The sequence below is a fragment of the Electrona antarctica genome, assembly GCF_951216825.1.
Source record: "Electrona antarctica genome assembly, chromosome: 10".
NCBI classification, from domain to species: Eukaryota; Metazoa; Chordata; class Actinopteri; order Myctophiformes; family Myctophidae; genus Electrona; species Electrona antarctica.
Window position 1 is genome coordinate 31,310,515 of NC_136791.1, and position 27,943 is coordinate 31,338,457.

Below are 27,943 nucleotides of genomic sequence, written 5' to 3' on the forward strand. Positions count from 1 at the left end.
TTACTTTATCTCGACATACTTGTATATTGGGACTGGGGGTTTTCTTATTTCATTCTGGGTGGGAAATCTCATTAGTCCAGTTTTCGGTTTGTTTATGATAGGTTGATTTTTATAAAGGTTTTGACACGTTAGGGGTAATAGGTCCAACAGTCTCTCACACCTTTTGGGCAAAAATATGTTTTTGGACTTGTCATTGACTTTTATGGATAAAATTAAGCATTGTAAACAAGTAGCACTACAACACTGGTTGTAATCTCAGTGAGCCCAAATGTATCTGAGAGGTTGTGTCAGTGTTTGAACCCATATGCAGAACTCAACTTCAAAGTAGACTCAGGAAACCAAGGTGGAACTTAAACGACAACATAACATAATACAAAATAAGGTACACCTCAAGGGCAAAAACAGAGACCCAGAAACAAGCACTGCAATACAATAAAAAACTGCATTTATATAGCACTTTTATCCAAGGCGCTTTACATAGATTGTGCATTACATTCACCCATTCACACACTCCGATGGCAGAAGAAACCATGCAAGGCAACAACCAGCACATCAGGAGCAATTAGGGGTTCAGTGTTTTGCTCAAGGACACTTTGACACTAACTCTGGGGGAGCCCGGGTTCGAACTGGCAACCTTGCGGTTACCATCCAGCCACTCTACCCCTGAGCCACCGCTGCCCCAGGTGTGCATTAATGACGGTAAAGCACACCCTCTCATGTAATATTGCTTAATTCTTCCAGCTCTTTCCTCACTTCACTTGCTTCTGGTCTGCCTTCTGGCTTCTTACACAGCATTGACCCGATTAATCCTTGCTGCAACAGTAACACAAGGTTAACTGAGGATCCTTTATATTATGTTAATAAGACAAAGTAGCAAATTCCTACACTTCAAATGTACATACCTCGCCAGGAAACCTTTTAGAAAAACCATCTGGAAACTCCAGTTTTTTTAGCTGTGTCAAAATCTGTAATTCCAGTCATGAGGATTTCAGTTTGGTATAGTAGGTCAGACATGTACAACAACAATTATATCCCTCATGTTACTAAACTTAAACTAAACTGACAATGAACGGAAAACTGTGAATAGAAACTAAATGAAAACTAAAATCACCTTGTTATACAGTACATGTGTATCATGCTAATAATGCCTAAACAAGGATCTAACTCATAAATGATACTCACCTTTGATTTTTCCATACGAGAATCAACCTTCCAAAGGAGTTCAAAATATATCAACCCCAAAGCAAATATATCCACTTTTCTGTCGTAAGTGGGCTGGATCTTCTGTCATGGAAGAACAAAACAATAAAAATAAAAACAGAGGTACGATATACAGTATACAGTACATGACGTCATAGAACAAAGAACATAAGAAACATACAAATGAACCTAGTGCTTTAAATGCATTAGTAATGTTGATGATCTTACTTGTTCAGGTGCCATATAAGGTACCGTTCCTGTGCCTTCTGTCCTCTCCTGCAGGTTCTCATCACTCTCATTATCGTTTGTGACCAGCCCAAAATCACCAACCTTCACCTCTCCTTGAGGTCCAAACATAATGTTGGCAGGCTAATCGTTGAAGATCATGGACAACAGTAAATATAAATCAATATCCAATGCCATGATTCATATTGAGCAAAGAAAAATAAAGATTTTCTGAGTTCAGTGTCACCTTCAGATCTCTGTGGATGAGTTTCTGGCGGTGGATGTATTCTACCGCTATAATTATTTGGTGTTTAATAGGAAGACTTTCTTCCTGTCTCTTGGGGTCTTCTCCAGCCTCGTTCCTCTGCTTTATCCACTTCTTAAGTGTTTTCATATCACATAACTCCATCTGAATGTATAAGAACTTAGTCGATGAATCACTGCTAGACCTACAGAGTAGTGAGAAATAAAGACGGATATAGAGAAATCACATTCTCTATTAAAATGTTAAATATGTGTAGAATTGAACAAAGGAGATTTGTACTTAAGAGAAGAAAGAGAGGACACTGGAGCAGCACAGACTTACTGGGAAGTGCTGTAACTGTCAGGCTCAGAGTCATACATGTAGTCTGAATCTTCAGTCCAATGGGAGTGGTACTTCACTATGTTAGGATGCTGAAGCTCAGCCAATGCACCCACCTCTCTTCTGGCTTTTCTGATTGCAAAGAATTCACTCACATCATTCATTTCAATTCAACTGTAACTGTCAGTAACTGACACTTAAATATCTTTTACAATTATACAATTTCATATTTACAGTATATAAATAAAATACTTACTCTTTATAGCGCACTATCTTTATGGCGTAAAACGTCTGCTCACACTTTTGCCTTGCCTTGTAAACACGACCAAATCCTCCTTTGCCAATACGCTCAATTGAATCAAATTCTGATACAAACCTAAACTCATAGAGGTAAACATCATAGAAAATACAACAGTATTAATGATAAACATTGAAATGCATGTAACGCACAGCATTGCAAATCAAGGTTTAAAATTAAATTTGCCATACCTCGAGACTGCTGATTGGTTACTGACAATCACACCATCCTGAAGAAAAAAGAAGTAACAAGCATATATCATGTAAATGTTCAAAGAAATAAAATATGAAATAATGATGATTTTTTTTATTGTCTTCTTATTCTTGCGTCCAGTACAAATGTGTGATAAACATGACTTTAGGCAATAATCAAGGAATCTCAAAAAACATGGGCAGGAGGCTCAGCAGATTGCAAACATGCAAACATATAATATTGAAAAGAAGAAACTCATGTGTACCTCCTTTTTATTATAGTTCAGGTAATCAGTGCGGCTAATTCTGGTGGTTGATTGTTCACAAAATGTTTGAGGGATCTATGCAAACTAATATATCCTATACTGTATGTTCTGTCAAAATGAGATATCATTTTTTTTAAATTAATAGATAAAAGGACATACCTGGCTGCGTTCTTTAACTGGAGGGCTCAAATTCAATTTCTCCGATTTCTCACTGTGATAATGGAGACAAACAATCAACATCTGACTCAAATGTTTTGCAATAATATCAATCTGAAAACTTATGATAGTACTGTATATTAAAATCTTACTTACTAGACTGTTGAAACATGTTTCCGCGTGTCCTTTGGTGGAGCTGACGTGCCACAGCCATTCCCATCTATAGTCTAGAAAATTAAACCGTATGATTATTTGCAGTACTGTATGGCAGGTTGAGATTAAAGGGCCTTTTTTTTTTAATGTTTATTTATTTGAGCACATCAATTTACAGTATACACATACACGTGCTTGTTTCATTACATTGTAACGTTCCTGTGCTTTTTTAAGACAGACAGACAAATAATAAACCAACTACATTCAATACATTCAACGATAAGTACAAAACAGGCTAACAGAAGCAGACAAACAATAGACAGAAACAGAAAATAAAATACAGAAAAAAAGAAAAAAAAAACTAAATAAATATGATAAAAAGATCATTGGTTATTTTTGTATTAGTTAATCAGAGCAGTTCATCAGCTATAGCAAGTCACAACATGCATTTGATACAATTAACCAGCTAAACAGCAGAAAGCAGCTTTACATAGACCCATCAAGCCTTCCCTTCCATTGGTTGAAAACAGCTATTCAGAGACATACTGTATTAGCTAAGGGCAACTGATGGTAGGTGGTCGAGTAGAGGTTTCCATATTTTGGTAAAAATGTCTTCATTGCCTTTAGACCTAGCACTCATTCTCTCCATGGGTAAGATTGTATATATGTCCCGGTACCACTGTGTAACTGTTGGTGGTTTATCCATGATCCAATTGAAAAGGATACATTTTCTGGCGAGAACTAGTAATTTTTGAAGAAGCATAACATTAGCTGGGTTCAGGGACATATTCCGCTCTGGAAGGCTAAGCAAAAAGAGACCTGGTTTCTTTGCAATTATACATTTAAAAATTGTATTTATCTCCTTAGAGATAGAGGACCAGAATTTAGAAATTGTCAAACAGTCCCAAAAGCAGTGAATGTAAGTACCGGTTTTGTCTTTGCATTTAGAGCATAGCGGAGATCTTGAAGGATCAAACTTGTTCAACATGTATGGTGTCCAGTGTTGTCTATGTAAAATTTTGTACTGGGTCTCCCTAAGTCTGTTACAGCAGAATGTGCTACTGCAGGAAAGAATGCTCGCCTTCCAGTCTGCCATTTGGTAGTGAGTTCTAAAGTCCCCTTCCCAGGATGATATTACTTTATCTATGTTATGCTTGTTCAGAGTATCCATAAACTGATAGAAGTGGGAGATAAAGCCTCTGGGCTTTGAAAACTGTGTGAGACATTTATCTAGCGGGCTTTTAACTGGTTCATCTGGGGGGAGCTTAATGCTGGTTTGCATAAAGTGACGTGCTTGTAAAAAGGCAAAGAAGTGGTTATTGGGTATATCAAAACGAGATTGAACCTGTGCAAATGACATGAGCCCTTCCTCAATGAAGAGGTCACATATAGTCTTAATTCCCTTTGTAAACCAATGGCTAAAAATACTGTTATTAATACCTGGTAGAAAATACTTATTGTTGATTATAGGAATCAGGGAGGAGGAGAACTCCTTCCTCCCTATGGAGGTGGACATTTCTCTCCAGGGCCTTACTGTATTATAAATAAAAGATTTTTTAATACTCGATACTGGCTTCCCACTGTCCGTTAACAGAATCAGCAAGTTTGCAGGTGAACAACACCACTCATCTATGTGATCCCATGCTCCGCTAATATGATCAGTTACCCATTCATGAAAGGTCTGTGAATGGCAGGCCAAGTTGAAGTTAAATATGTTGGGAAGCGCCAGACCGCCCCTCTCTACAGGAAGCTGTAATGTCTTGAATTTATGTCTGGGCTTTTTGCCATGCCAAATAAATTTGTAGAGATCCCTTTCCAGGTTCTTGGCTGTTTTTTTTGTTATCCACAACGGGAGCATTTGCATGGGATATAATAGACGTGGTAGGATGTTCATTTTTATAAGATTCATTCTACCTATCCATGATATCGGAAGGTGAAACCATCTGTCTAGATCACATTTTACTTTTCTCAGTGCAGGTATAAAATGTAGCTTAAACAGATCCTCTAAATTTGGAGAGACCGTTATGCCTAAATAAGTAAATCCTGAGGTGGACCACTTAAAGGGAAAATGTGCAATGTTTACCTTATATCCTGACTCTGGACCAAAATAATCAATTACTGACAGAATGGCCGGGACAGAGGTCTCTGGGTTAGTGATAAATAATAAAATATCATCGGCAAATAAGACTATACTGTCTATATTGCTTCTTATCGCCTCTGCAAGGGGTTCAATGGCTATTGCAAACAGGAGTGATGAGATCGGATCTCCTTGCCCGGTAGATCTGGCCAGTTTGATAGAATGTGATCGTATCCCATTAACCACTACATTGGCACTAGGTGAATGATAGAGAAGTCTTACCCACTTTATAAAGGTATCCCCTAATCCAAATTTTTCCAGGGTCCTAAATAGATACGGCATGCTGAATAACATTTAATAGCTTGCGCATATTAGTTTGCCCCTGCCTGTTTTTTATAAAACCACATTGATCTGTATTAATTATTTATTGCAAAGAGAGGGCTCGTTCTACCTGTGAAGCGGAACTATTGCCTTTAACATTATTTGAAATAATTTTTGTTGTACTCATAACACTTGTTTTGTTTGCCTAGTAGCATTATTGTTACCTTAACAATTTGACGTAACTTATTAAGCTGATGTGGCCTCTTTTTATCAAACAAACATAACTTGTATGATCTTGAAAACCTTAAGACCAAATCCCAAAACATACAGAAAATAAATTAAACACACATATACATTAAACACACATATACCTGAAGGCTGAGAGGCCCCAGCCCGGCAAGCAAGAGATAAAACACCCCTATCCACATTCCAGGAGCACTCATGTTCTCCATCTTAGTGAATAACAGCAACTCTCAACAGACCCGTTTCCCACCCCCATATATTGGTTGGTGCTGTTGGTTTCGTACCTCTCCATGTCTGTCTATTCCATAGGAAAGAGAGAGTGGAAAAATACAAGGATAATAATAACTACAATAACTGCATGCTCACCTCCATAAGCTAGTAAAATATAGTATATATCTGGTAATGAGCATATGGGCATTGTTTCAACCAACAGCGCAGTGTTAGTCCGATTAGTTGTACTCTGAAACATTTTTATTTTATACTGTATATCCTACCCAAAACAACATTCTCCCCTCTTAAACACTTTTTGTGGAAGAGGGGAGAGAAAAAATCACATGTCCTTAGCTTGCATTACAACATATACCTGTAAAATTGATTAACCGAAAACAAAATGTGGCTAAGAAATGAGAAAAAATATATGTAAACATAAATCTAGTCAGGTGATGTACCTATTAAGGGGGCATAATGATATTTTTCTTTTCCTTTTTCTTTGTCACAGCCCTAGTGTTTTATTATTATTATTATTTTTGTAATGTAAATCTCCCCTCCCTCCCACGTCCCACCCCTAGTCAACAGTTCAGCATCAGTTTAGATTGCAAGACTATATTCCGTGGCAGTCAGACAGGCAACTTTCTTTCAGCATCATAGATGGGGCGGCTGTGGCTCAGGAGGTAGAGCAGGTCGTCCAATGATCCCTGGGTCGGCGGTTCGAATCCCGGCTCCTCCTGTCCACATGTAGAAGTGTCCTTGGGCAAGACACTGAACCCTACAGTGCCTCCAATGAGTGTGTGAAAGTGGGAAATGAGGACGCTGGCGTCGACTGTGCGCCGCTTCACCTCCCAATGTATGAATGAATGAACCATTGTAAAGCGCTTTGAGCACTTGGAAAAGCGCTATAAAAATGCAATTCATTATTATATTTCATGTTTTAGCTTTGCATCATGAGACCACAGACCTGTATATTAGGATGACTGATTCTCAACTCGACTCCCTCGGTGTCCCCGACTCCCTCCGTATCTCCGACTCCCTCCGTGTCTCCGACTCTCTCGGTGTCCTCGACTCCCTCGATGTCCTCGTCTCCCTCAGCGTCCTCGGTTACCACCCAGCTATCAATGAAGGATTTAGCCTCTTCTGCCTTGATGAATGAGTAGTTGATGCCTTCATGTTTGAAGGCGAGAGTGGCAGGGAAAATCATACGAAATTCAGTCTTCTTCTTGATGAGTAGGCTGCAGACATCATTGAAGCATCTTCTTTGTTTGATGACATTTGCTGGGATATCAGCACGGATGACAAAGGTTTCTCCCTCGCATGTCATGGGCCGTTGTGCTTTGAAAGCGGACGTGATTTTCACCTTATCAGTGAAGTTGTGTAGCTTAATCAAGACCGGACGTGGCTTATTGTCTGTTCTCGTACCACCTGTACGGTGTGCCCGATCCAGTTTTATTGTCGCATGTTTTGTTTGTAGATTCAAGACTGTTGGTAGCCAGGATTCAAAGAAAGTGATAGGATCTCTCCCTTCGATCCCCATTTTCAGTCCAGTTATCCTTATGTTCCCACATCGGGAACGTCGGGAACTTTCTTGCTGGTCTGCTTTCTCGACCAACATGGTAATTGTTTTTTCGGCCCGAGTTAATGCCAGCTTCAGCGTATTCAAGTCGTCTTCAGTGTTGGATATACGTTCCTCTGCCTCATCCATGCGTTTATCACTCTTCTCCAATCTTGTGGTAATAGTTTCCAGTGTTTCAGAAAACTTGTCAAGCTTTGCCTCTAACATCGCAGCCACTTGTGTAGATATACCTTGAATAAGCGCGGTGTTGTCCTGCGGCGGCGTCACCGTGGTGGTGGCCGTTGAACTTGAGCTTGGAGTTGAAGCCATTGTTTGAGATTTGTTGGCCGTGTCTTCCTGTCGGCGAACTTCGGCTCGTGTTATCCTTGGTTCTCTTGGGATCTTGGGTTTGTTTCCTTTAGTCTTAGACATATGTTGTCTTGTTAGGTCACGTTTCAGATTAAACTAAACTGTTTCAGATAACTAACTAGAAAAAGTGCCCTTCTGGGCACAGGTCTCCACCAGGAGGATGTTTTGTGTGTGTGTGTGTGTGAGACGTGGCATTTCTTCCTCGGCCTAGTGGGAATGTGCGTGCACAATTTCACGGAAATCACACGATGTGTCCATGATTTGCAGCATTTTGTTTGAAACTGAGCACTCCTGCAAACTTTGGAAGCCAATCTTAGCCAATCAGGATGGAGTCTGAGAAATCTGAAAGACGCGTTTCGTTGAATGGCTCTAGAGAGACTGTGTACCAATTTGTGTGATGTTTGGACAAAATCTGTAGGTGTACTGTCCAAAAACTTGTTTTGCACAAAGCGGCCTCCTGGTGGCGCTAAAACAGGCCGTTCTGGAAATTCTGGGGCAGAGGTTCATCGTTGCCATCCAGGGAGTGTGTTTGCAAAATTTGACATCGACCGGGTTAACGGTGCCGGAGATTAGGACGGACACACACAAACAACAAACGGACGGACGGACACACGGACGGACGGACGGAGTGCAAAACATACTCTCTCCCCATGCCTTCGGCCTGGTGGAGACAAGCTGTTCACAGACGGACGGACACACACACACACACACACACACGGACGGACGGACGGAGTGCAAAACATACTCTCTCCCCATGCCTTCGGCCTGGTGGAGACAATAACCGAATAAAAAGGTAAATTGTTTGACGGGAGCGGAGGAGCCAGGTGCGTGCCGTCCTCTCAGTATCAGCTCATCACGTGATCTTAAAGGGCCTTTCAAACGGGAAGCGAGGAACGCAGGCGTTGCCTGGATCAATGACAGGTCTCCTCCAGGTCTGCTCAAGAGGGGCGCAACAACGCAAGCGTTAAAAAAAAGCTAAACAGTATCCAGGTCTGGTGAGTCGCGGGCGTGTGCACGAAACGAGCACGTGCGCAACAATTGGCACGGGACCGCGCTCATGTAAATACGCTTGCGTTGTCGCACCGCGACTGCTCCCCAGTGCTCCGCCCAAAAACGCAGGTCTCATTGAAAATTAACTATAGTCGCGTTATATCGCTTCACGTTTGAAAGGCCCTTAAAACATCACAAAAACTCTTTCTACTTTTTCATCAATCTGTCTTTATAGGTTAATGTACAGGACAGGTTTCCTCAGCCATGACTTACCTCTTTCTGTTGGGTACCACATATCTCTTTATATGCAAGTTTGGCAGCTTCCTCTTTTGCTTCATTCTGGGTTCCTCCGGTTCCTCCGAAGGCAATAGGGTAGTCCTTATCACCAAGCACAAACTTGCAACCTCTAATATCACAAAATTATTATTTAGTGCCCTTGTAAATGTTGACTTATAACTAGGGACACTTCACCCTTTTTGCAAAAAAAATTAAATATGATGTTTAGAAGATTTAGAACACTTTCCTGAGGGTGTTTATGTGTGTAATATGTGGATTTAGATCTTTTAGATTTTAGCAGTAAGCCCAGTGTCCATGACATCAGAGACACCGGCCACTGCTAAAATCTAAAATATCTAAAACCACATATTACACACATAAAGACCCCCAGGAAAGTGTTCTAAACCTTCTAAACGTCATTAACATATATTTTTTAGCAAAAAGGGTGAAGTGTCCCTTTGATAAATATTATAGAATAGCATTACTATGCATAGTAGAGACAGTGTGTTGACTACTTGCCTTACAGGGTTGTTTCGTAACTTCTCGCGTCTAGCATAGTCACTGAGCCAACGTGTGTAGTTAACTGGTGCAGACTGAGTCACATGTGCTACTGATATTCCTGACTGACACTGTAAAGAAAAACGCGTAGTAATAATACATGAACAGTTAACTAAGCTTATTATTTGCACCACAGACTGAGGTGTGTCAGGTTAAAGTAAAGACAGAGCCTCATTTCCTCAGCCATGGCACCACTTACCTCTTTGGATTTATTGCCACATATCTCATTATATGCAAGTTTGGCAGCTTCCTCCATCGCTTCATGTTTTGTTCCTCCAATTTCCCCAAAGGTAGTTGGGTATTCCTTATCGCCAATCACAAACTTACAGCACCTAATGGCACAAAAGTATTATTTAGTAAACAATGTTAACAATGGTGACTTAACAATGTAGTTTGCCATGTTCCAGGCAGTGGTACAGAACATTGAGGCTAGCTTCAGGAAAAGCCTGATACATGCAGTCACACTATCAGCATGGGCACACTTGAGCCGACAGCCGCGGACAGCAGAAGCTGTGTTTTACGTAATTTCCGAGTTTTTAGACAGCTGGTGGATGGAAAAGAAGCTCCACCCCCGCGGCTGACTGCCGCGGAGGAGAGCGTTTCCGGGAATCTGTCCGTTGCGGCAGTCAGCCGCGGGGGTGGAGCTTCTTTTCCATCCACCAGCTGTCTAAAAACTCGGAAATGACGTAAAACACAGCTTCTTCTGTCCGCGGCTGTCGGCTCAAGTGTGCCCATGCTGTATAGCTGCCTTAAACAGCAGGCTTTGCTGAACAGGCCTGAATGCTGTCTGTCTTTCAATGATTTTATTACTGTTATATTGCTCTTATTATGTGCTGTTGTATTGCTCTGTTATGTTCAGTTCTGTGGAAAGGAGTTTCCAGACAAAAGTCTTTAAAACTCCATTTAAAGCATTAGCACTACAGAATAGAATCAATAGTATAATCAAGGTTTATTTTTTAATTTGCATTACTCATACAGGTAAGGGCTGACAAAACACAACATAAAGAATATAAAAAATCTGAAAGACCTGTTTTGTTTAATGACTATAGAGATTTTGATATTTGGACCAAATCTGTAGGAGAGTACTGTCGTTTTGAAAAGATTGGCCTCCTGGTGGCGCTATAACAGGCTCATGTGAAAGTTTTAGGGCAGAGGTTCAGCTCTGGCATCCATGGAGTGTGTGTGCAGTTTCGCTGTGATGAAGCCAGTGGTGCCGGACATTAGCTGATCACAGACGGACAGACAAAAGTGCAAAAGATATTCTCGGCCAGTCGGCCATGCCTTTCGGCATGGCGCAGACAATGAACCTAAAGATATACTAAAGATACACATAAGAGTAGAGAGTGTGTTGCAATACTTGCCTAACAGGCCTTATTGAGACCTTCTTGTGTTGAGCATAGTCACTCAGCCAACGTGTGAAGTTGGGTGGAGTGATAGCTGTTTGATTAACTGGTGCAGGTGCAGTTATAACTGATGTCTGTAAAGAAAACAGCATAGTAATAAGATGTAAAGAGAACTGGGACACATTTTTGAACAGATTATTAGCCATTTGTAAACTTGAACAAAAAGGTGTGAATCTTACAGGGTCACCAGGATCTGTTTGCTTGCTGTTCAGGGCATGTTTTGCTGTATTCTGTTTGGCTTCATTCTTATCCTCTCCAACACTGTTGGGATAATTAATGCAATTTATCACAACTTCTTTGGGTGAATCTGTGGAGTATTTCTGCAACATTTGCAAAGCGACATACGGTTGTCAGGTGAAAGAAGCGCCGTCTCCGTTGTGTTCTCCCCACCCTATTAGTATGAATGATTATTATTTTAGTAACGTGTATGTTTGTGTCACAACCTCGGGCCGCGCGGCCGTTGTTGGCTGTGCTGTTTCAGACACGTTTGGTTTGAAGTTATATCGAGTGACGTTCGAACATTGCAAACGTGTCAAATAATTGTAGTATGCGCCGTGTCGGGGTGAGCTCTTCCTTCCCCGTCACCCCGTCAGTGTGATCATGCTTCTCTGCTGCGTTGATCTACACTGTCTGTCTGCACTCTGCAGCCTGCGTGGCTGCCAGGGATATTTGCCTCTCCCCTTCCCATTGGCCAGAGGGAGCTTTGCCATTGCTTTCTGTCCCATTGGCTAGAAGTAGCCAATTACAACCAGGTCGCACAAGGTCGCACAATGGTCGCTTACATTTCGGGTGCGTTCGGAAATGCGCCCTGAACGCACTGGTGTGCTCTCTTGTCGTTCGTTTATTCAGTGCACTCGGTGCGTTGTCGTTCGAAAATCCAGTGCGCTGCGCACCGGGTGTGCCGAGTGCCCGCACTGAGCGACCCTACCCTGAAGCTGGGGTTGTCCGGTGTCGGCGTGAATGCGTCACAGCTGTGGTCGTTCGTAAATAAGGCACACTGTGATGTCACCGCCCACCACACTCAACAAACTGACCACATTCCCGGTGCGCATTTCCGAACGCACCCTTTACATTTTCAGCTGGGTTGCTAGCCGTGGACAGAGCCATAGAGTAAGACAGAGTTAGGACATTGAGGGGGCAGAAAACAGCTGTGACGAATACACACCGGACAACCCCAGCTTCAGGATAGGGTCGCTCAGTGCGGGCACTCGGCACACCCGGTGCGCAGCGCACTGGATTTTCGAACGACAACGCACCGAGTGCACTGAATAAACGAACGACAAGAGAGCACAACAGTGCGTTCAGGGCGCATTTCCGAACACACCCTAAAAATAAAATTGACTTGACTTGACTTAAGGTGGCCTTACACTAGCCGATAATCGGGCATTTTTGACGCTCGGGGGGTGCCCGACTCAATCGATCTGCTCGGGGCCGCTCAAAGCGCGATCGGGATCGGCCCGATCAACATCAAGAAGGTTTGATATTTTCTCTGCCCCACTCCGATTATCCTGACCTGTAGTGTGTGGTGCTATCAGATTTCAGATTGAAAAAAATCTGCTAGTGTAAGGCCACCTTTACTCTATGGCTTTGGCCATGGACAGAGCCATAGAGTAAGACAGTTACGACAACTCCGTTCACTTCATGGGGCCAGGCTCTTCTACATAGACCGTCTATTGAATGGGGACAAGCGGAAGTATTGAATGGGGACAACCAGAAGTTTACGGAATGCATTGGAGTCTATGGGCATGCTGCCCCCTCGATGTCTTAATAAACTCTCTATGGCTCTGGCCGTGGATTGCCACTAGTTTCATCCAATCAAGAGAGAGAACTCATATGGATAATAACCCAGGTATATAACTCTATGGGATAAACATACAGATTTGAAAAGTTTTGAAACAAAAATGAGAACCATAATTGGAACCGGATCCGCTAAAACTCAAGCTGATATGGCTATAGCAATTAGAAGAAATACTTAAACTTTAAAAAAAAGTATTTGTTTTAACCATAAGATATAGACCGTAAAGGGTTTTAACAAACAAATCACTTTACCCATATAGCCTACTGCTCATTTAACAAAAATAAAATAACTCACTTAAATTACTTACAGCACCTTTAATTATATAAAATCACACCCGTGTGAACTGAGTAGTGCAACTCCCCCCCCCCCCCCTCTCTCCCTCTCTCTGTCTCTCATTAGCAGGCAGCAGTGCAGCACTATCTCTCTCTCTCTGTTTCTGGCACAACAGCGCCACTTTTGGTACTCATTGGTACTCGTGCTCATAGTGACATAGTTAGGTGAACACATAGGTGAACACGGACATTGCTGTTCCTTGGAGAAGTTGGAGTGGTTGCACCACTCAAAAACAAAAAAAAAATAGCCTAAGTTTCCCTCCTGACACTTAATATGGCTAAAGACAGTCAATCACATAAACAAAACCGCCCATGCATGATGTGGTGATTTCAGTATCGACTGTCGCATGCCCTGTCCATGCCCGTGTGGCAGACAGACTTAATTGCTATATTATTCAACTTACATTTTAATATGAGCAAGGCCAGAGGCAACCTCGTCGTATCCGAGATGTCGAAATCCTGTTTCCTGTGCATCTTCTTGCGGTTTTGCATTGTCATTCATTGTAGAATTAAACAACAACACTAAACAAAGCTATGAACAAAACACTATTCAAATGTAGCGACAAACTGTGATTATTTTTTATTCTGAATCGGAGCTTCGGAGCTTCAAGTTCAGCTTCAAGTTCAGTGAAGTACAGTTCCAGTCGGGTCGATCTCATCTGCAGCACTGCTTTGCTGGAACTTTCTGTCACTCTAGGGAAGAACAAGAGTTTCGATTTCCGTGAGGGAAGCAAAGTAATCATGGGATCATGCATAAAATAACCTATAGGGGGCGCAGATTATAGCACTCTCCCTGACTTTTCAAGAAGTGTTTCTCAAACTTTTTAATTTCAGGGTCCCCATTAGAGTAGTTGAATCATATAGCATATTCATAACTACATGGTTAGTCATAATTGTACATATAACTTTAACTCTGTATTTCTACATTTTATTAGTACTACAATGCCTGTCACAGTTGGGGGTCTTTGACTTTCCCCCGACACACACACACACACACACACACACACACACACACACACACACACACACACACACACACACACACACACACACACACACACACACAACAAAGGTGACACCCAACTACAACACAGAAGAATTGAGTTAGAGAACTGTGAGGAACAGAGAGACAAGGGGGAACCGGGCTCTCTGCCTGGAAGGGGATCAAAGGCCTCAAAAATGCTGTAACTGTATGGAACGGATGCTGGTAACCTGATGTAACTATGGGAGAAGGGAGATGACTTTTTGACGTTTGAATAAATGATGGACTTTGCCTGGGATTTCTCAAACTCATTTCGTGCTACATTAGGAAAATAAGGAAATAATCCACGGACCCCTGTAAGAAAAGAGACATCATAGTACTAGTACGGGGACCCCCAGGGGTCCTTGGGAGGTTACCATAGATTTATATGGGGGCCAGGGCAGGGGTACATTATTGATAGGAACCAAATGGAGTAATGGACCCTTAGGCTACAGGCCTGTAACTCTGAGTGTAGGCTACAAATGGAAGCAATGTAAGGGTAATTTTGGTCCATGTGGTTCCATTAGTACGCAGAGTTATGGGGGTCCGTCTGTGTCCATTGCTTCCATTTGTAGCCTACACTCGGAGTTACAACTTACAGGCCTGTAAGGGTCTTTTCGCTCATATGCCACCAAAATGTGGAACTCCCTACCAACAGTCATTAAGACATGCGAATCCCTTGACTCCTTCAAAACCGCCCTCAAGGGGCACCTACGGACGGCTGCAATTCGAAACTGGCCCCCGTAAAATCTGAATCCCCCCTCACCGCCCACCTTTTTTCCCCTCACTGTATATGTTTCTTTTCCCTTTTTACATCCTTTATGATGAATTCCTGTTCTGTTCTTTGACTACCGGTATATAGAAGTGTCTCTACGTCTCTAAATGTTTTGATGAATTGAACAAGGTGGACCCTCTTGTAAACAAGTGTAATGCTTAATTGGGTCGTCCACTCACAGTTAACAGTCTTTGTATTGAGTTTGTGCTTGAAATGTACTGTCATTCTGCAAACTGTTAATAAATATTTCAATCAATCAATCAAAAAGTCCATTGCTCCATTAGGTTCCTATCAATAATGTACCCCCTGTAACCCCCAATATAAAAACCCCTGGGGGTCCCCGGACCCACATTTGAGAATTACTGCTTTCCAACAAAAAAGCAGTTCCCAGCCCACTATTTCCATACTGGACATCCTCACGACCTCACCTCAACATATTATAAACTGCATCTGTCTAGGCTACTGTAGCTGATCATGTGAAGCAGTACTATTTGGGAACAGACAGACAAGAGAGAGAACCTTTACACCATAGTGAATCATTATTTATTTTCAAATTACTTAATTAATTATTTTCAGTGCAAAGCAAATGCTGAACATTTACTGTAAATAGTTTTCCCAGTAGCTGACACACCCTGATCAAGCAAGCTGAGATGAGTTAATGGAACAAATCAATGAAAAAAAGAAAATAAATCATGATAGGCCAATCATTCTTTAGATTTTAGGCACCATTACTTATGTAATTAATATATAACATGAGCTCATGAAAAGAGAGGCAAGCCATTCCCTATTATCAAAAACATAAGTAGACCTTGAGTAATGACAATGTACTGTCATATGTATTTGGGTGTTGAAACTAGTCATTCCTGCTGTCTGCTAATAATTGCAGACAAGCTGCATTGAAAATCTGATACTAATGGAAATACACAACACTCGCTTCCTAATAGCAATACAATCTGCAATACCATTAACATTTTAAGGCACCAAGTATATCCCAGTATATCGCAGCTGTCCTAAAAAAGAGCTGTTACAAAAATGTCAATAACATAATTATACATTATTATTATTGTTTTAAATTAGCTTTGAGCTTCGTAGTGATGTAAACTGCAAACAGGATAGTGATGGCTTTGACACGTATCCTAATTGATACCATCTATTCTACTCATACAGTCTTATTGTCTTGGTGCACATCTCTGTCTACAAGTGTCAAAGCACACTTTTCCAGCTCTTTCTTCACTTGACTTGCTTCTGGTCGGTCTTCAGGCTTCTCACACAGCATTGACTTGATTAATCGTTCCTGCAACACATCAACAATAACAAAATTGCAAACTAATGAACGCCTCTATGTACATGTACTGATGTACATAAGACTAATTTAGTCTTACTAATAAGACCTATTTTCGCCATGCTATACCACTTATCCCTAAACTTCACCCCCCCCCTTTTTTTTACTTTACTTTTAAAATTACTTTTAAAAACTAGACGTTCTACATCGACACCTTCTGAGCTTGTAGATTGGCTATTTGAACTATTATGTTTTTCAAAATAGTAAAAAAGACTAAGATGTTTAGGGATAGGCCTATAGCTTTGGCAAAAATAGGGCCCTAAATCTAAATGTCATATTTAAAATGTACATACCTCACCAGGAAACTTCTTAGAGAAATCATCTGGAAACTCCAGATTTCTGACCTTCCACCAAATCTATAATTAATTCAGTCATATGAGTATGGCAGTATGGTATAGTCAGACATGTACAATGTAACAATCAACAAGCACTGAGTGCTGTTTGATCGGATTAAGTTACTGAAGAGGATGCTTGTTCTTGGCACATTCTTGCCAAGTTTAAGTGCATGCTTTTTTGCCGTTTGCCAACTTCCAGTGTTTAAAGAGATCAAACATGTTATAGGGTTGGCTGAATTTGAACATGCCTAGCTGTGATTCATCAATGCGGTCAAAATGGAGAACAGGCAAGGCAATCACTCCCAGGGAGGGTTGGGTAGATTTAAAATAACTTATGTCAATAAATGCCATTCATGTTAAACATGTTGAGACGTCATGTTTTTGCAGTATTGTATTGGTCCTTCAAGGGAGGGTGGTGCAGGGTTTTTGTCAAAGTAAAAACATAAAACTATTACTATCAAAACGAAATAGAAATGGGTTAACAAAAACGAAACTAAAATGGCCAAGAAGTCATGATACTAAATTTAAATGAAAAGTTAAAACTGTAAAGAGAAATAGAAACTGAGACTCTCTCGTGCACGCACGCACGCACGCACACACACACAAATAAATGATAAGATTAATAGTGGTTAATTTCCCATATTATGATTAAAAAGACTCACCGCATCTCTCTCGTGACCAGAGTCGACCTTCTGGAGGAGTTCAAAATATATCAGGCCCAAAGCGAATATATCCACTTTTCTGTCGTAAGTGCTCTCGATTCTCTATCATAGAAGAACAACATGATAATGAAAGCAACAGAAGAGATATACATGGCATAGACCAATCAACAACATACATTTTAACATTAACATGGCAGAGATTGTAGAACCAAGTGCTTTGCAAAAACAATATTAGTACGGATCTTACTTGCTCAGGTGCCATGTAAGACTTAGTTCCTGTGCTTTTTGTCCTCTCCAGAAGGTTTTCGTCACTGTCGTTATCCTCAGCTGTGACCAACCCAAAATCACCAATCTTCACCTCTCCATCACGTCCAAACAAGATGTTGGCAGGCTAAATGAACACAGTAAACACAAATACATATCAAATATAACCACTGATATGGGGCAAAGAAAAATTAAGATCTGAGTTCTGAGTTCAGTCACCTTCAGATCCCTGTGGATGAGTTTGTTAGAGTGGATGTATTCTACCCCGCTAACTGTTTGTTGTTTAATAGGAAGACTTTCTTCCTGTCTCCTTGGGTCTCGTCGAGCCACGTTCCTCTCATCTATCCACACCTTAAGTGTTTTCGTATCACATAACTCCATCTGAATGTATAGGAACCGGGTCGGTGAATTGGTGCTAGACCTTCAGTAGTGACGTAAAAAAAACAAAAATAGATAATAAATGTATATAATTGATCAGGGGATTTTCATTCTTATATATAACAAAATGAAAGAGCCTTACTGGGAAGTGCTGTAACTGTCAGTAGCAGAGTCATACATGTAGGCCGTGTTTTCAGTCCAAGCCGTGCTGTATCTCACTATGTTACGATGCTGAAAATGTGCCAATGCACCCACCTCTCTTCTGGCTTTTCTGATGGCAAAGAATTCAATTATGTAATTAATTTGAAACCTTCAATTCAACCGTATCAGTAACTTACACATAAGCTTACTTAACATGTTAACTTGGAAATCAGTTCTTGCCGGCAAGCACCACCTTCATACTACAAAGTATGAATTAGGCTTTATGAACTGTATACACAAAATACTTACTCTTTATCGCGCACAATCTTTACAGCGTAAAACCTCTCGTCAAGCTTTTGTCTAGCCTTATAAACACTGCCAAAGCCGCCTTTTCCAAGACGCTCAATTGAATCAAACTCTGATAAGAATCTATTGAGATAAACACAAATAGTAGAACATGGTAAAAATATAGATTATAAAGCGGTATCAATGATAAACATAGAAACACACATAACGTACAACATGGTAAATCGTGGTTTAATATTTACCATACCTTGATTCTGCTGATGATTGGTTAGAAGTACCTCCAGGACTATGTTCTGTATTCTTTACATTTAAATTGTCAATCACACCAGCCTAAGGATAAAATAAGACGAATAATGCACATCATGTAAATGTTTGACCTTTGAATATAAATCCTTGAATATTTAGTTCAGTGGGCCTACCTCTTTGGTCTTGTTAGGTATCCCATGGAAATTTGCTGCAAGTCTAGTGAAACAAGTGGATGGATCAATTGCAGACATTATGGAAAATGTATTATAGGCTTGGGGTGTTCCGAAACCTGCTTACCTTATTTTGGGCTTAACGTCATGAATTTCTGGCTGAACAGTGGGAAAAGAAGAGTCAATGGCCGCGGTTACATGCAGGCTGATCATTCCGAATAAATACTTCCGAATAAAATACATCCGAAGTAATGTTTTTTGCTGCGTGTTTACATGGGAAATGGTCATTCCGAATGAGCGTTTACAAGGAGATGTGATATAAGACATGATACATGTTAATTCACGTGATGGACACGTGTTGGACACATAACATATAGGCAGTTCATTCATTATGTGAAAGACGATACTTTGAAATCCCATCATTTAATTCTGCAGTAGCTTTGAGGCTGCTGGTTGGATAGGGGCGGGCGTATATGTTTACCGTCTTTTATTCCCCACCCGCTGCGGCTCCCCTTCTCCGCTGGGAAGGTGATCCTCTCGTTTTTATTTGTACTTTATTATCTACACTACAGCACGGCCAGGGCACGCACACTGATTATTATTGTAGCAAGGGTCTCTCGTTATTTTTGAGAGGAGAGAGAGAGAGAGAGAGAGAGAGAGAGAGAGAGACTGTTGAACACACACACACACACCCACACACACACATCGCATTTATCAAGTTTTCGCTGTGCGCCTCACAAGGCTATTGGGTTTATTTGTGATTCGTCTTTGCACAATGCACGTACATTGTGTAAGTAAGCGCTGATCTACAGGCTGACAACGTGTCCCAATTAAACTGCAAAGCCGTTATGTTTCATGACGTTTGATTGATTGATTGAAGAATTTATTAACAGTTTGCAGAATTACAGTACATTTCAAGCACAAACTCAATACAAAGGCTGTTAACTGTGAGTGGACGACCCAATTAAGCATTACACTTGTTTCCAACAGGGTCCACCATGTTCAAATCATCAAAACATTTAGAGACGTACAAATAGACACTTCTATAGACAGAACAGGAATTCATCAAAAAAGAATTCATCAAAAAGGAGGTAAAAAGGGAAAAGAAATATATACAGTGAGGGGAAAAAAGGGGGGGGCGGGGGGGGGGGATTCAGATTTTACGGGGGCCAGTTTCGAATTGCAGCCATCCGTAGGTGCCCTTTGAGAGCGGTTTTGAAGGAGTCAAGGGATTCGCATGTCTTAATGACAGTTGGTAGGGCGTTCCACATTTTGGTGGCATAGGAGCGAAAAGAATTTAGTCCCTTGTTTGTGCCGAATCTGGGTTGTACATGGTTCGTTGCACTCCCTCTGGTGTTGTGGGTGTGGACTTCGTTAACATTAAGGAAGTATCTAGACAGGTACATGGGTATCTTGGTGGTGTATCGAATCTTGTGGACCAGACCCATTGCAAGTTGCTGTACTCTGTCGTCGACCCTAAGCCATTCCAGCCTGTCGAAGTGGGCAGGGGTGAGGTGGGTTCGGGGGGCTAGATCAAGTAGGAGCCTGACCAGTTTGTTTTGGGAAGTCTGGAGCCTGGTTTTAAGGGCCTTTGAGGTGCTGTGGTACCAGGAGGTGCATGCATAGTCAAAGAAACCCTGTACAAGGGCTCCTGTTAAGGTCTTCAAGGTGTTTTTGTTGACCAGTGAGGAGATCCTGTAGAGGAATCTTGTTCTATGGTTGACTTTTTTGATTACGTTGGTGGCCATTTTATCACCGGAAAGATTAGCCTCCAGGATGGAACCTAGGTAGGTAATTTCATCTTTGCGTGTGATAACATTGTCACCCACTCTAACCAAGAAGCCATTTGCCTTGCTGAGATTACTAATAGAGCCAAAGAGAATGGATTCAGTTTTTCCCAGGTGTAAAGATAGTTTGTTATCAGCGAGCCAGGTGCAGATTCTACCGAGTTCAGAGCTGAGGGCATTTTCAACCTGCAGTTTGTCCCTGTCCGAGACCAGCAGTGCTGAGTCATCTGCGAACAGGAACAAGTTGCAGTCACAGGCTGAAGTCATGTCGTTTACATATATTAGGAACAGTAGAGGCCCTAGTATGCTTCCTTGTGGAACGCCACAGCTCACTGGGAGGGGGGGGGACAGTGTTCCGTTCACTTCCACCATCTGTTCTCTCCCCTCCAGGTAGGATTGCATCCAGCTCACTGATGTGCTATCGAAACCAATTGCTTTTAGCTTGTTAACCAGTATGGAGTGGTTCACGGTGTCAAAAGCCTTTTGGAGGTCCAGCATGACCATGCCGCAGTATTTGCCAGCGTCCACCTCTTGTTTGATGTGGTCGCTCAAATAGAGGAGGCATGTGTCAGTGGAGTGGGATGTTCTGAAGCCAGATTGGAACTCGTACAATAATTTATTAGTGGCAAGATACTTTTCAACCTGTTCTCATAGACTATTTTTTCCATCACTTTCGAGATGGAACTAAGAATAGAAATAGGGCGGTAGTTGCCGGGGTCTAATTTACTCCCTTTCTTGTGCAAGGGGGTTACTTTGGCCAGTTTGAAATCTTGGGGGACCTGTCCCTGTTTGATGGAGAGGTTTACTATGTGGGTGATGATTGGAGCTATAGAGATGGCTGAGTCTGGTTGCAACTTGGAATAGGCAAGTTATAGCCTATAAAAGTTTAAAGGGATAGGATGGACATTATAGCGATAATAGCGTATTCTTGGGACTGTGTGTGTGTGTGTGTGTGAGAGAGATTACTGAACAGCGGACTGACGGCATTTCGTTCTCTCTCTCCTCCGTCTTTCTGTGAGTCCCCCGTGCACTTAGCCTACAGTAGCATGAAGCATCCAGATACATATAGGCTGGCTATATAACCTATAGGCCTATCAAACATGTTTGAAAATTATCAGAGTGATCATCAACTCGGGACGGTTGGATCTTTGAACACTCACAGATCAGGGGGATCATCATCACCACTGCTGCTGCAGCCTGCTCCACGTTTTTTTTTTGTGTAGGCTATTTCGGATCGGCAAAATGCACGAAATAACGCGCTCTATGTGCAAACTCCTCGGCACGCCTTGGATATGAGCGCCTTGGAGTTGGAGCGCCTTGGAAATGAGCATGCTCAGAAAGAACAGAATGAATTTACATCCGAAGCAGTGTATACATGAGTCCAACTTTCGGCCAATCGCATTCAACATCGGAATAATCCGGCCAGTGACATCGGAATGGTTTTTAAATCGCATCGAGCATTTTCATTCGGATTTACGTTTTTGTAGGTGTTTACATGACAACGTTTAATAGGATTTAACTTCTATTCGGAATTAAGAGGGGTTGAAAGAACTCATGTAAACGTACCCAATGAGAACAAAGTTAAAGACATGTAGCATTTTCTTACAAATATACTTTCTTACAAATATGTCTCTATTTGGTTAATGCCCGTCCAGTACTTGGAAAGCAGTTAGCAAGCGAGTGAACAGGGAAATATTAAAATATGAATGTGAACTACAGAACATAGATTTGAATGTTTACACAAATTGCAAAAAAATGCAAATTGCATACTGGAAGTAACAAACTAACCTTGGGAGGATCAGCAGAATCTGTGAATATTATTGAGTCACTTCCGGTTCTTGCCGTGCTTTGTGATATTGGTGAGTCACTTCCGGTTGTTGCCATGCTTTGTGATATTACTGAGTCACTTCCGGTTGTTGCCGTGCTTTGTGATATTACTGAGTCACTTCCGGTTGTTGCCGTGCTTTGTGATATCACTGAGTCACTTCCGGTTGTTGCCATGCTTTGTGATGTTGCATCGAGGGACTTCCTTGAATAATACAGAGACATTAGTAGGCAGATTCTCACCACCACCACCACCACCACCACCTGAGCTGTTCAATGTCTTACGTGTTTGAGGCTACAGAGACATTGGATGGTGAATCTTCAGACATTGCCGACTTGAGGGACACCTGAAAGACACAACAAATAAGTACATGGTTGTCAACATTTTATAACATGCTCCACAAAAAATGGCTCTATAGCGATAAGCCACAGCTGCCACATATATTATACACACACACAAACACAGAGCAGCTGATAGCCTTGCACATTGACAAGCGATCCCTCTGGAGGTCTCAACCGTTTTGGTAAATACATATTTATATTTAAAGGAGAGGTCTGCCTGTCAAGTGGTTGTCTTGTCGTTTTTAGTGCCCTTGTTGTGTTTTTTCCTGTGTACCATGTTTTGTTTTCAGTTGTTTTCTTGTCAGGGCTTTTGTTTTGAGGATGATGTGAATGTTAATTAGAGAATCCGGAGCGGAGAGGCTGACCAATGGTCGGCCAACAGCAAGAGTTCCTTTACTGAACTTGCTCTGTGCAAACTGCATTTCATACGTGATGCTCATTGCAGCCTGGTGATTGACTCTTTGCAAAGTTCTGAAGTTAACTCTACACTAATAAAGTACTGCAGAGGTTCTGTCAATCCGTTTTATACATAGTTTGCAAACCAAATGAATAGACAAAGGGGAATACCTGGCTGTTCCAGTCCGACTGTTCTTGAAGAGCAGCATAGGCCAGCTGAGCTGCGTTTTGCTTGGCTTCCTTGGCACTGTTTCCCATAGCCACTGGGTACTCTTTATCATCAATGACCAACCTGTAGAAGAATCTGTGTGTTTGTGTATGAATGCGTGTGCAAAGATTGGGATCAGAGGCTTTACATTTTAATGTTCTCATAATCCATCCAATGTTAAGAGAATGTAATATGGTATCTATTTGGTTTCCATCACACATACTGAGGGCAATGAGGTTGACCACTTCTTTTCACGGCTCTGTAGTCGGAATAGAGGTTGGTCTTCTGACAGTAGTGGTTGACAATTCCAATGAAATTTGTCTCTCCGAAGCTGTGTTCTTTAAACGCAGGGCTCAAATTCAAGTCCTCAGTTTTCTCGCTGTGATAATAGAGACAGACAATCAACCAACTGAAGCTAAAAATAAATCTAATTTAGATTCTAATCTAATAAAATCTTACTTACCAGAGGCTGGAACCATCTTGATTTAGTTTGTCCTTTTGTGGAGTAGATGTGCTATTTCCATTCTCATCTATAGTCTTAAATAAAACAATGTGTCACAGTAAGTTGCAAATCCGTTCTTCTTAGGGGCAAGATCCAAGAATGAAGTTGGGCACATAGAGAACTTTGTCTTTTGGATAATGGACACACAAACATACTTTTCACTAGCATAACAGCTTTTTATCGTAACAAATGTTCTAAGTTTTGGTCCTGTGACTATTTGTTCTGAAACTTCTGATATTGTGTCTTTAACCATAGAGATGTTTACAATACATTTATTTAGAAAACTGTCATGTAACCCAGTTCTTAGAAGTGTATCCTCTAGAACAGGAAGTACCGCTGCAAAAAAAATGTTGGCACTGCGATGGCAAGCTCCACATTCTCTGCCCTTTAATCACTGGAAACAGTTATTAACTGATGTTGTAACAATGGAGCTTTCTACAGCTAGATTGAATGGTGCAAACTATCAAACAATAGATAGCTGGAACCATATTCTCTATCAAGTTAGGACCTCTACTGTATAACTAGCATGACATATATAACTAATTATATCTGTATAATCCCTTTTTTTTTTTTTTGTCTTTGTTGACATTTTTGCTCGTATCTTTTTTTTTTCAGGCCTATGACGGGGTGGGTTGGGAGGGATTCATTTATTGTTCTTTATTTACAATTTGTTTTGATATATGTTTATGTTGCATTTAATTGTTATCATTACTATATTTTTTTCTTTTATTTTTTTTATTCTTTTGTCAACGGTGGTTGGTGCAGGGGTTTGAGGGTAGGATTTAAAAAAATGAGGCAAGGGGCAAGCCACTGATAATAATTTGAATTACACTTTGTGTGCACTTTCTTTGTATGCCTGTACCTGTGCCTTTCATCCAAAAAATGAAATAAAAATATATCCAAAAAAAAGAAAAGAAGTGTATCCTCTACTGCACTTGCCCATGCACCCTTTACTGATACATCCCAGTTAAAATGTTCCTAGCAACTCTATTCTCTGGCATTCTGATTAGCTACCATGCTGCTTCTCCACCTTATCTCACATGTAACAGCTCCCATCCCATGTCTCCTGTTGGGCATGGTCACACCACACTTTTATTCTACCTATGAGGGTGGATTCTGCCAGTGCATTTTAATGGGAATAGAGCCGGTTTGCTGCTATTTGAGGATTTCAATGTTTTATTACAACGTTTCGGTCTCACAACCTTCATCAGGTATCTGTTGAAGGTCGTTATAACTCAGCTTAATAAACTGCTGCTGTATAAGTGACGACAGTGTGCGGAATCTCCCTTCTCTCATTATTCGCACTGGTGCCTGCTACACCTGTCCCTGCCAGTGTGCATTTTGCCTAAATAAAACTGAAAGTCACTCCTCTTTATTCTGACTTGTCTGAAATGCATCATCTGAGTGACTTGAGAGTGACTATGACTCTGTTTATTATTTGCACCACAGGCCATTATTGCAAATAAAGTCAAAATATGGATAGTCCTTGACAAGATCTTCTATGTTCACAATATTTAACAAGGAAAAGTAACTGGTACTCCACTACAAGTTTATATTGCTGGATTGCCGGATTGACAGGTATAGTTATGCATAGGGGTTCCCGGTCTAAATGGGTTATAAAGTATAAAACACTTATTTTCTTTTTAATATTAACGGATTGCTGTTTGTCTTCAGAATGCATTTACAGAACCACATAACTCTCTGAAGAATGCACTGACTTATTTGTAGAACTATGCTACACAAAGTCTATTTAATCAGCCAGTGTAATTTTTTCTACTGTAGAATGAAACAGGTCTTTAGTAGTGACAGGTGAAAATGATGTGGCCAATCACATTTTATCATTTTCAGCTGATAAAACAAAATCTATCCACGATTAACATAATCTCCATTCCTAATACAAGACAAGGCAAACTATTGAGCTGTCTTTGGAGGTACCGACAGCTTTCCATTTCCTCAGCCATCACTTACCTTTTTGGTTTGATTACCACATAGCTCATTATATACAAGCTGGGCAGCTTCCTCCTTTGCTTCCTTTTTTGTTCTTCCATAGGCAATAGGGTATTCCTTATCGTCAACCACAAACTTACAGCATCTAATATCACAAAATGGTTATTTAGCAAATTAGCACCCTTGTAATGGGGACTTAACAAATAGTATACAATACAGTGGCATTAGTATGCAGCAGCGACTTACTGTGTTATTGCATTATTTTGTAGTCTGGTTGACTCCTCAGGCTTTATTGTGACCCTTTTGCGTTGACTGTATTCATTGAGCCAACCTATGCAGTTGGGTTGTTTGATACCCATTTGATTAACTGGTGCAGGTTGAGTTACTACATCTGACTCAGATATTCCCATCTGTGAAGAAAATAACATGTACAGTAAACCGTCCCTAATTTTTGAACAAATTAATTAATTGACCAAAGAAAACTGACAAAGATGCAAGAGAATCTCACAGAGTCAGCAGGATCTGTTTGCTCCATGCTGTTCAGGGCATGTTTCGCTGCATTCTTTTTGGCTTCCTTCTTATTCTTTCCCACACCGTCGGGATAGGGTTGGCCATTGATCACAGCTCTTTGGGTGAATCTGTGGATTATTTTGGCAATATTTAGCCAAGCAACATGACTCAAAATAATTATAAAATCACACCTGTGTGAAGTGAGCGGTGCAACTGTAGTGTGTGGGGGTCCCCGGGGGCAACATCCAGACCTCCAGGGGGCTGGCCCGGTTCCGGCGAGCTTTCCCGCGTCCAAAAACGGTCGAGAAATGACAGAGTTACCGTGTTGCAGCTTTCCGTGCTCATCTGTGCTAGGACGCGTATACATACATACATACATACATACATACATACATACATACATACATACATACATGCATGCATGCATGCATACATACATACATACATACATACATACTGTACATAGGGACACAGGGGACCCCTGGAACATCCGGACCCGCAGGAACATGGGCAGGTGGCCGGCCCGGTTCTGGCGAGCCTTCCCGTGTCCGAAACGGTCGAGAAATGACGCGTAGACATAGGGACACATAGCTGCGTAATGGAGCGGAGGCACCGCTCAATAATAAATGTCATACTTCAGCCTAGTGTGATGGACTGGTTGCAGGAGAGGGTTGACATAACAAGCAAGTTCAGTTGCCCCAGACAGTAGAGTGCCTTACTGCCTTGCTCAAGGGTACTTCAGGGAGGATCAATGCATCAGTTGCATGGGAAATTTTGGGAATGCAGCATTAGAAAGCTGCTGCACCATACACAACTGGGTGTGTGTTTAGTATTAAACACATATTTAGGTTAGGCAGCATTTGTATAGTTACGTTTTGTATAGTCAAGCCCCCCTAGTGGCGAAAAATAAAACTTCTGGGAACTCCGATTACTCAGTCAAAGTCCAATTTACCATATGGATATATACACTAGTACACACTACACTACACAGCACGCATTTAGACTCTCGTAGATGTATTTATAGATTCTGAGATCTTAGATTGAAAATGTCAGAATCGATACTACGAGAGTCTAAATCTTAAACTAGGTCAAGAAAGGTACACCATGCTTATAATAAACCGGTTGTATAAAACGTCACAGCGTCCACAGTTCAACTTACGTTTTAATATGATCAGGACCAACAGATCCAACCTCCTCGTATACGAGTTGCAAGTTGTTTTTCTGTGCATATTCGTTTAGTTTAGCAACGTAATTCAATAATTCCATAACAGAATCAGGTAACACTGAATAATAAAGCTATAAGAAATGTTCAAATGACGTGACAACTGTCTTTTTGCTTTCTATTCCGAGCGTCTGGGTCTTCATTCAGTCAGTGCTTCCAGGCTGCTTTCCCGTGTTCTTCAGTTTCGATTTCCTTGATAGAACGTCATCATGCATATAATCAACCCACAGGGGGCGCACAACTATCATAATATTATGTCTATGATTGATACCATGACCATGTCTGCTTGATCAATCTGGGAACGCATCCTCAAATTCATCAAAGGAAATTGTTTGTCTCAACAGTCTTGAGACTATCTTTT

The 27,943-nt window shown here is 41.2% G+C and overlaps 1 protein-coding gene and 1 long non-coding RNA gene across 2 annotated transcripts; both read right to left on the reverse strand.

Moving 5' to 3' along the window:
• Positions 1-125: 125 nt before the first annotated feature.
• On the reverse strand, positions 126-27,738 carry eif2ak2 (eukaryotic translation initiation factor 2-alpha kinase 2). Its single transcript, XM_079511903.1, has 30 exons — positions 27,520-27,738; positions 26,359-26,488; positions 26,097-26,260; positions 25,872-25,995; positions 23,865-23,938; positions 23,625-23,780; positions 23,365-23,497; positions 22,741-22,802; positions 22,420-22,660; positions 18,972-19,003; positions 18,848-18,890; positions 18,676-18,758; positions 18,432-18,551; positions 18,124-18,252; positions 17,823-18,024; positions 17,587-17,730; positions 17,340-17,441; positions 16,636-16,698; positions 16,163-16,294; positions 9,111-9,254; positions 3,076-3,146; positions 2,923-2,974; positions 2,498-2,535; positions 2,265-2,384; positions 2,012-2,140; positions 1,673-1,874; positions 1,429-1,569; positions 1,183-1,284; positions 903-965; positions 126-813 (listed from the first exon to the last, which is right to left on the reverse strand). The coding sequence occupies exons 1-30, from the start codon at positions 27,624-27,626 to the stop codon at positions 715-717; spliced, it is 3,402 nt and encodes a 1,133-aa protein (XP_079368029.1). The 5' UTR covers positions 27,627-27,738; the 3' UTR covers positions 126-714.
• On the reverse strand, positions 9,505-13,852 carry LOC306930574. The gene is made up of 5 exons (XR_013790903.1): positions 13,609-13,852; positions 11,254-11,335; positions 11,033-11,148; positions 9,871-10,003; positions 9,505-9,742 (listed from the first exon to the last, which is right to left on the reverse strand). It is a non-coding gene; the product is annotated as an uncharacterized lncRNA (long non-coding RNA).
• Positions 27,739-27,943: the final 205 nt, after the last annotated feature.